Source organism: Lineus longissimus, chromosome 17 (assembly GCF_910592395.1).
Source record: "Lineus longissimus chromosome 17, tnLinLong1.2, whole genome shotgun sequence".
In the NCBI taxonomy this organism is placed as follows: Eukaryota; Metazoa; Nemertea; class Pilidiophora; order Heteronemertea; family Lineidae; genus Lineus; species Lineus longissimus.
The window spans coordinates 15,986,021-15,995,449 of record NC_088324.1 but is presented as its reverse complement, the minus strand read 5'-3'; the positions used below and the strand labels follow the sequence as shown (position 1 = coordinate 15,995,449).

At 43.7% G+C, this 9,429-nt stretch overlaps 1 protein-coding gene across 1 annotated transcript; it reads right to left on the bottom strand.

Annotated features, from left to right (window-relative positions):
• Positions 1 to 632: 632 nt before the first annotated feature.
• Positions 633 to 8,705, bottom strand: LOC135501684 (valine--tRNA ligase-like). The gene is made up of 19 exons (XM_064793924.1): positions 8,353 to 8,705; positions 7,904 to 7,982; positions 7,508 to 7,608; positions 6,998 to 7,290; positions 6,774 to 6,855; positions 6,172 to 6,580; positions 5,936 to 6,060; positions 5,613 to 5,716; positions 5,395 to 5,476; positions 4,990 to 5,157; positions 4,621 to 4,797; positions 4,198 to 4,497; positions 3,775 to 3,981; positions 3,459 to 3,614; positions 2,943 to 3,149; positions 2,724 to 2,838; positions 2,200 to 2,372; positions 1,798 to 1,947; positions 633 to 1,379 (listed from the first exon to the last, which is right to left on the bottom strand). Exons 1-19 carry the CDS (start codon positions 8,554 to 8,556, stop codon positions 1,311 to 1,313), a joined length of 3,201 nt encoding a protein of 1,066 aa, XP_064649994.1. The 5' UTR covers positions 8,557 to 8,705; the 3' UTR covers positions 633 to 1,310.
• Between the last annotated feature and the right edge of the window lie 724 nt (positions 8,706 to 9,429).

Here is a 9,429-nt window from a genome sequence, read left to right as displayed (position 1 = left end):
CAGATGCTAGAATCTCCTCCAACATTCTATGATTGATATTCAATCACAATGATAAATGGAGATAGAACTAATTAACTTAATTAAGTGGCCTGGTGGAGATCACTTCTTGGGAGCAGTGTTTATTCATCTCTGAAACCTGGGCCAGAACTGGTGGCCATCACTAATCTATAAGATTATATCACTCCCGAGTTGACAGAAATGCTCGACAGAATGAATGCCCCATTCCACAACTCCCAACTCTGTAACCATACATATCATATGACTTCCCTAATGAACACTCAAATATGCAACATGTGCAATTAAATTGTTTCGATCCAGAGATCAGGATGATAAATGCGTTCACCAGTATATAATGAGGCATTCACTCAATTCACTGCCGGATATGAATAAATCAGGGTAATCACACTCAAATGAAATACTCTGCAGTGGTTGTGATGGCTGCTAATAAAGTCTGGTCACCTAGCAGGTTATAGCAACTGTTGCCAAGGGCAAGATGTGACATTTCTGGTCTGATGGACATGATTGTCCGGTACAGATTGTTAATCAACAAAACAATGAAATGCTCCCCATGCTAGGACATGTATGATAAATGTTCATGAACAAACAAAATCATTAGTATTATCGATATTTTTATTACAGAGCATAATTTAAATGAGATATGAATTTGAACAGTGGATCCAATCAAGTCATTGTGCTGCAAGGTTCAGCTTCAAAACATTCTAGATATTTGATTATTATAACAGTTCCAGAATCAATGTCCCCAAAACCTTGGCTGCCATGATGTTTGGTGAGACAGACAATACCTCCAGGTTGGTAACAGTTCAAATCACCGCTGTAGGGAAGACCTTCATCATTCTATGCTCAATCATAGAGTTTGACCTATTGCACCAATAATAAAGCAAGTTTCATTTCAGAAACTAAGTAAATGCCGAAACCAAAAGTACAATTCCATACAGAGGTAGCAGCAGGTTTGCTGATATTCTCAAATACGATGAAATTTCCCATTGAAGCATCCATACATCCATTTTGTGTGACAACAAAGCACATTTATTACATAAGCAATGTCTCCTGAATGAGCATCCTCATGCTCTGGGCCAAGAGAAAAGAGTCCAACCTTTAAGTATGAAAAAACCCCACAGATGTTCACTGTTGATAAGCTTTGTAAAGTATCACGATGCTGTGTTTCCTGTTCCAATAAAGTCTGAATCAAGTGTTTCCACATGATGAGGTGTTACTACCAACAGTCCAAGTGAGGTGTTCCCTATCACTACATACAGTGTTATTGTTGAATGTCCTAACTGTCTCCACCGTTACTGCATCTTGGCGAGCGTTTGTAGAGCGATGGCCAACTTGTCCACTTCGATGTCCAAGTTGTGGAGCTGGAAAGGAAAACAGAGAGTCAGTAAAACAGTGGCTCTTTTGGTGTGTTTCACTCAAAGTGACTTGGTCCAATTACGACTGCATAACAAGTAAGTAGGATTCAGATGTGTGCCCATGCAGCCCTGAGTTACTCCCTAAGCCACTGTACTCTTAGAACACTTCATGAACACAACCCACTGTACTCTTAGAACACTTCATGAACACAAGCCACTGTGCTCTTAGAACACTTCATGAACACAAGCCACTGTACTCTTAGAACACTTCATGAACACAAGCCACTGTGCTCTTAGAACACTTCATGAACACAACCCACTGTACTCTTAGAACACTTCATGAACACAAGCCACTGTACTCTTAGAACACTTCATGAAGACAAGCCACTGTACTCTTAGAACACTTCATGAACACAAGCCTCACCTTTTCTGTATTCTGCTCACGGACATTCTCTGGCACTTTGCTCTCATAACCGTCCATTGCCATTGAATTCTTCAGCTTCTGTTTCTGAGTCTCTAACTTTGATTTCTTGTCCTCGAGTTTGCTGATCTCTTTACTGATATCAATCAGACCCTGGAACAAGATCAAATATGGTTGAAACCATCAGAACATCTCAACTCACTCATTAAGACTACGAGATTCCCCTCAATTGTCCACCTGACATCAGAGCTTGCCACAGGAGCAGACCAAGTCCTGGCACTGTTGATGAGTTTTCATATGTTACAAGGAAGCCAGGTTTAACATCGTTTTTTGAGTTATGATCCGACAGATTTCCCGTATGAATTGTTACTATATTCTGCTGGGAATCATTGATGTTTTCCATACCTTCAGCATGAGATGGACCTCACAGTGAGCCGATACAGTCTGTATGGCACATCCCTCTGGTGGCTGACCCTCGTATAGAACCTCGACGTGTGATGATGATGTCATTGTCATTATCATATCAGTGAACTTAAGGAGGGTCGTCTGCGTGGCTGCGTCCCGACACTTCAAGTAGACTGCAAAAGAAAGGTCTCCGAATAAAGGACGGATGGACAACACATAACTGTTTTGGACGACAAGGTGTTTCTGGTTTTCCTTCCTCTTTACAGGGCTTGTTGCCACCACGTTTGGGTTACACACTGGGCCTAAGTACACATGGGCACCTACTGGCTAGTTGACAAGGACCAGGAGTTGAGGCCTTTCTCCAGCTCATTTGCATGAAGGTCACAACCAATGACAGCTGACACCCTTCAGCCCTGTAAAACAGCTTTGGGTGCCATCCAATAGCATACAAAGGGACTTTCTAAATAACGGTCACTGCAATGCTGTTAAGTGATCATGAATTCTGAGGGAATCACAGAACTTACGATGAGCTTTGTTTTTTGGCGTGAGTTGATAATCTGCCCTCATAGCTCTCACAGCCTTCACAACATTCTGAGCAAACTCCACATCTGACTCTAGTGAGCGATTCTTATGGTTAAACTGAAATTGAACAAGAGGTTGAGGTTAATTTCAAGAGGCAGAAATGTGACCAATATTTTCCAAATGACAGAATGGCAATGTTTTCATTCGTAAGCAAGACTCACCTGTTCTGGGTCGGGGTAGGGAGTAATGCATATACTCGGTGGCTCATGAGCTGTTCGTCGTGATAACCGCTGGAAGAGCTCTTCAGAAACGAAGGGCATAAAAGGATGTATAAGGCGTAGACCAACGTCAAGACACGTGTACAGCATATGTCGTGATGTTGCCTTGGATGCTTCATCCGTGCCATTGACAACTGGTTTTAAGTACTCCTGCAAAAACAACGTAAACAGGATATTTAACAAACGATGGTGTCTGTCCAGAAATGAGTGCTCAAGTTGTGATCTTCAGCCAAGGTCAGAACTATTAGGTGATTTATGAAAAGTTCAGTAAACTGTTCTTAGTCCTGTTTGCACACGGGGCACTGGAATACCATCCTGTATATTCAGGGTTGTGACTCTACACCCAGACGTCAGTGACCTTTACACGGACTAGCTGTCTTTGGCATCTTCAACTCAAAACTAGAAAGCATACTTATATTAAATGTAGGCCCTTGTTAGAAGAATAGAACGTATACTTACTAGATAATAATCACAGAGCTCGTATAACCAGAAGTTATAACATGCAGTTGTTGCTGACTGGAAGTCGTAGTTTCTAAACGCCTGATCGCATAGATTGACTGCTTCTGAGAGACGACTGAGGATCCACAGATCCATGGGTTTTTCAGTTCCATTCAACTGGAAAGGAATGACTGAAGTATTAGCCGCTTTTAAGGACACTTTGACAGAATAAGTCTGAATACTAAGTTGACTGCTAGCACAATGATAGCCAGCCATCCAAGAGACCCATGCTTCATCTCCATCTGTTAAAATGTAAGCGAGTTTGGACGAAACTTACCTCATGAGCCGGTAATGGTGTGTATCCCTCCCCTAAACTCATCTGGGCAAACTTGGTGGCGTTCCAGAGTTTGTTACAGAAGAAGCGGTAACCTTGGACACGGAGGACATCGAGGTTGATGTCGCGACCTTGAGATGTGTATGCACAGAGGGCAAACCTGAGGGCATCGGTTCCACACTCGGGGATGCCATTCGGGTAGTCCCCTTTCTGAAATCAGAAGGAAGGCATCAGTTGTTCATTAGTCAAAGCTTGTGAAGAGTGAGCATGAAGGGCTCGAAAAATCTCAGGTCATCTTAGAGGCAATGAGGCCTTTTGGGGCCAATGGGCAAAGAAAAAAGGCCTTCAAGAGAGGATTTAAGAATGAGGTTGTTAGTGCCTCAGTTGTTATTGAGTTGGTCAGTCTGCATATTATTATAACCTCACCTGCCCAGCTTTTGCTTTCGCTATCTCCTTGGGGTCCAGGTTACTATCCTCGAGCGTCTTATGGAGAGCTTCTAAAGTGATACCACTCACGACATCGAGTGGATCAATGACGTTGCCTAGCGACTTGCTCATCTTACGACCGTGGGCGTCACGCACCATTGCGTGCAGGTAAACCTCTTTAAAGGGCAGCTTCCCCATGAGTTTGTAGCCCATCATGACCATCCGGGCAACCCAGAAGAAGAGGATGTCATGTCCCGTCTCGAGGAGCGTCCCCGGGTAGAACACTTCCAGGTCCTCGGTCTAGAGAGAGTTGAAAACAAATAAGTGTGAGAGAGTTACAAGATAACATGATTAGAAACCAATAGTATCCGGACAAGCAAACAACTGTCACAAGTCCTATTAAAGATTCCAGTGCTTTCTTACCTTATCTGGCCAGCCGAATATGGAGAAGGGAAACAGTCCTGATGAAAACCAGGTATCGAGCACATCCTCATCCTGGTGGAGGCTGATCTTCTCTGCTGGAACGTTGAAGCGCTTGGCTGCCTTCTCGAGGGCTTCTGCCTCTGTTCGTCCGCTCACCCAGTAATGGTCGTCATCATCCTAAAGTCATAGAAGATGCAGGTTATGTAACTGAAGTATCTGACTGCCTCTTGGACAAGGAAGCATTCTATGACCCCCCCCAGGTCATTATTTCCCTAAACAAGAGAGTTGCCAAGCGGTATCCAAATCTATCAGAAAAGACATGAATCTTTCCGTGAATTCAGCTGGTTTGTTAGACAGCTAGATGCTCACCTTTCCTGCGGGTACACTTGGATCGTCGACCTTGATGAAGTAGGCAGGAATCCGATGTCCCCACCATAGCTGACGCGAGATGCACCAATCTCGACAGTTCTCTAACCAGTTGAACCAGATCTTGTTGTGAGAGTCAGGGATCAATTTCAGTTCACCTGTTTTGACAGCCTGCAACAGAAAGAATCTTTTAGTATTGATAGGGATCTCAGTGGCAGTGGCTAGAGCACAAGGCTTGTCAGCAGGAAGTTGTCGTCTCAAATCTGCTGTTTTGTCACGATGTCTTCAAGCAAAATGCCTAATCCTTGTATCTGGTGCCTTAACCGGGGCGAACATAACACCCCACCAATGTTGACAACAGCTTGAGATACCATTCCTTGGCTAAAGACTGAATGAACATGTACATACATTTACAGCTGCGTCTGCCATCTCTGTACAGTTCATGTACCACTGCGGTTTGAGAAGGGGCTCGATCACATCTTTGGAACGACTGGAAAATACGACACAAATCATGATTTTGCTGAAGAGTGAGAAGCTCATGTCTACTCAAAAGTGTGAAACAACAAAGCCAGTTCATAAGACAAGATCTGAAGACAACATGACCAAGAGGCTGTCATTGTACTCACCTGCACATGGGCACAACCATCTGGTTATCCTTGGTCTCCTTGTAAAGGCCCTTCTCCTTCAATGCTTTCAGCACAGCTTTCCTCGCATCAAACCTCTTCATGCCCTGTCAGATACAACAAGAAATGTCAGGAGCAGTCTGGAGACACCTATTTCATTGATTGCATGGTGTGGCCACTGATGACCCAGTGCAAGTCACAGAAACAATAGGGAGCGGCAGAGCCGATTTCAATGTGGGTCAAAAAGTGATTATACAGAACATCCGACAGAGAAGACTTGGAGTGGCACTTGTCACACCATATGCCACATTCCTAGTCCTACTTACAGCAAAGGTAGCACACTCTTCTGTCATCAGACCTTTCTCATTGATACAAGTAATGAACGGCAGGTTATGCCTCATGCCACACTCGTAATCATTCGCATCGTGAGCCGGGGTGATTTTCACAGCACCTGTAAGAAACACCACAATATGACAGGTAAGATCAGGAGGTCTTTGTTGATGTCTTCTCAAAGTATTCCAATCCTAAATCGAATAAATTTGTCAAAACAAGCGCCCCCTACCTGTTCCAAAGTTCATGTCAACAAAATCATCGAGAACGATGGGCATCTTCCTCTCACAGAATGGATGAACGACGAACTTGCCGTGAAGGTGTTTATATCTGTCATCCTGAGGGTGGACCGCCACCGCCGTGTCTCCCAACATCGTCTCTATACGTGTTGTAGCTACAACTACTTCATCATCTGATCCATCAACCTTGTACGCAAATGAAACAATGACACCAAATTCCACTTTGTCCTTGTAGCCAGGGACAGCAAGCATGGTACGACCAGGAAGCTCCTTCTTATCAACCTCAATGTCTGAGATGGCAGAGTTGAGCGTGCACGACCAGTTGACAAGGCGATTGTTACGGTAAATGATGCCGTCTTCGTGCATCTGCACAAATGCTTCTTTGACAGCTCGGGAAAGTTTCTGAAGTCAAGAACACAAAATGAATTAATTACATCTACATGATATCATTCGAAAGGATAAGCGTTAATTCCCAACATTGACAATATCAGCAGGTGCAGCTGTGATATTCACATGAAGTTTTCACCAGCGTCAAGCAATAGCAGATCTGGATATTATGCACTCAGCTTATGACAAGAGACAAATGACAACTCACTGGTTCCATTGTGAAGCAAGCTCTGTCCCAGTCATATGATCCTCCAAGCTTCTTCAGCTGGTTGTAGATACGGTCACCTTTCCTGAAAATAAATGCAGAAATCATAACGAAAGAAAGGTTTTGGGTGATGATCAAGCCTGGTCCATGATTCAGTCATCTTTTACTGCTACAGGAATCACTTGCTGAAGCTCAGACTGAGCTGACCAGTATCTCAGGCAACTTACTCCGTTTTCCACTTCCAGACATGTTCGATAAACTTTTCCCGCCCAAGATCATGTCTCGTCAACTGCTGTTCCTTCCAGATCTTTTTCTCAACGACGACCTGTGTGGCGATACCAGCGTGATCACACCCAGGATTCCATAGTGTCGTCACGCCCCTCATGCGATGCCACCTGGTGATAGCATCCTCCACCGCATTGGTTAGAGCATGGCCGAGATGGAGAGCTCCAGTCACGTTAGGTGGTGGAATGACCATCATAAACACTCCTTTGGGGTTCTTCTCCGATACACTTGTTCTCTGAAACCGAAGCATAATTTTCAACCATAAGTGAGCTTAATTTCCTTCCACAATGAAGATGCACATCTCGGCAAGCAGAGACATTGCATCCCTTTGAAGGGAATACAGTCCAGCAGACGCCAGAAAGCCAAAAGGTCAATTGGATTTGCCAATAGTAATAGTTCTCTGCTCCTATGGATCTATTTATACAACTGAGCGAGTAACCATGGTAACTTACTCCATATTCCGGCTTGAAGAAGCCACTCTTTTCCCACCAAGTATACCAAGCGGCCTCAACATATTTGGGACTGTAAGCATCAGGCATCGCACCAGACACATCTGAAATGAAGGTTTCAGATATTCTCAGAAAACAACCATCTTTAGAATTTAGTAACTCATCTTAATTCAGTCAAAAGTCACTGGTTACTTTCACCAAATAATCATTTGCGCTTGAAATAAACAGATTAAACATTGATAACTTCAGTCACTTTCACTTTCTTGTTTTCAACATCTACTTAAACGTTTCAGTTACTTGGAGCTGTCTTATAGTCTGGTTTGACAAATATCATAGAACACTAAAAGTATTGACACAATCTATGTTGTTTGGTTTCCTCTCCTCAGTCTCTACCCTTACCTTTCTTGTCACCCTCTGCCGTGGGCTTATCGTAAGTGATGACAGCTTTCACTTCCTTATCTTTCTCCTTTTTCTTCTTCTGTAATGAAATGTGGACTTTTGAATTCAATCATTCAATGGTTCATTTTAACCACAATCCATCAAAACCACAGTATAGTTAGATAGTACAGAAGATGATTTACACTACTTCAAGTGACTAGGTAGGGCCACATGGCGACATGCACTGATTTACATTGTCGGAGTCTATCCAGCACTGATTACATTGTCGGAGTCTATCCTGCACCGATTACATTGTCAGAGTCTATCCCGCACTGATCAGCTGATGCCTACGACACGCCAACACCAACGAACCACATAAAATAATAATAAGCGTGTGCGCCCGGCCTGGTGCCTACCACAGACACTGGCCTGCAAATTACTCAGTATTGCCACGTTATTTGTTTTCTTACATCATTGCTGTCATCTTTATCACCCTTGGTTTTCTTCATCTCAGCCTGTTTCAGCTGCTTGGCAAGAAACTTCTCCATCTTCTCTCTCTTTTTAGCTTCGGCCTTCTCTTTCTTCAGTTGGGCCGCAGCTTTCTCTGCATCACCCATGTCGCCATCCGCAGCCGGTGGAGGTGCCCCCTTCACCTCAGTCTCTTTATCTGCCATTCCACTCAATGTAAATCACTGTAAATAACCTACTAGTAAGATGAATATATGTTTTTAATGACTGCAGAGTTTCAAAGCAATCGAATAACCATTTTTGGTGAAACACACCGTTTTTATACAATGTTATAAAAAAATATTTCACGTCGTTGCACGAGATTCTCAGCGAGGCGCATGCGTACAGGAACCGGAATGACTTTAAAACGAATTGGGGTTCGTTCGCACCCCAACCTTTTCGCCCCCAGTTGTTTCGCTCCCTTGGACTTTTGTTTGGATAGAGAAAGTACCCCGGGAAAGTACAAGACAGTGGCAAGTAGATGTGTACTAATATTTGGCCTGTCTGTGACTGTCTCTCTCTCATCATGTTGTCAGCACGGTGGTTAACAGCCAGGACTGTCAAACAGTTGTGTGAGCTCACTTGTACGGTGGCTGGGAAAGGACATCGAAAAAAAAAAATTCTCAGCGGGACGACTTATTATCTCGGGGGGACGACTTATTATGTCGGGGGGACGACTTATTATCTCGGGGGACGACTTATTATCCTTTGGTTTTTTTGGCGAACTGACGACGTCCGACAATGACCCGTTGACGTTCCTAAAATCATTGATTTCTCGGTCATCACAGTATGTCAGTGTTGATTCAGCAGTTGTTTTGGTAAACACGTTTTTTTTGGAGTTTCTGAAACCTAGAGCGCTACTTAATAGGCCGGCTAACAAGAAACTACGCATTTACTGTTGTTGCCGACGTATGTGGACACTGAACTTGGGATGTGCTTCAGCCCCGTGTTGAAATGCCGTCCAGTGCCAGTTGGTACATTTTTCGCTGATTTGTGCAAAATTCAACATATCTCAAAAGTTCAATGGTTGACCCTCGATT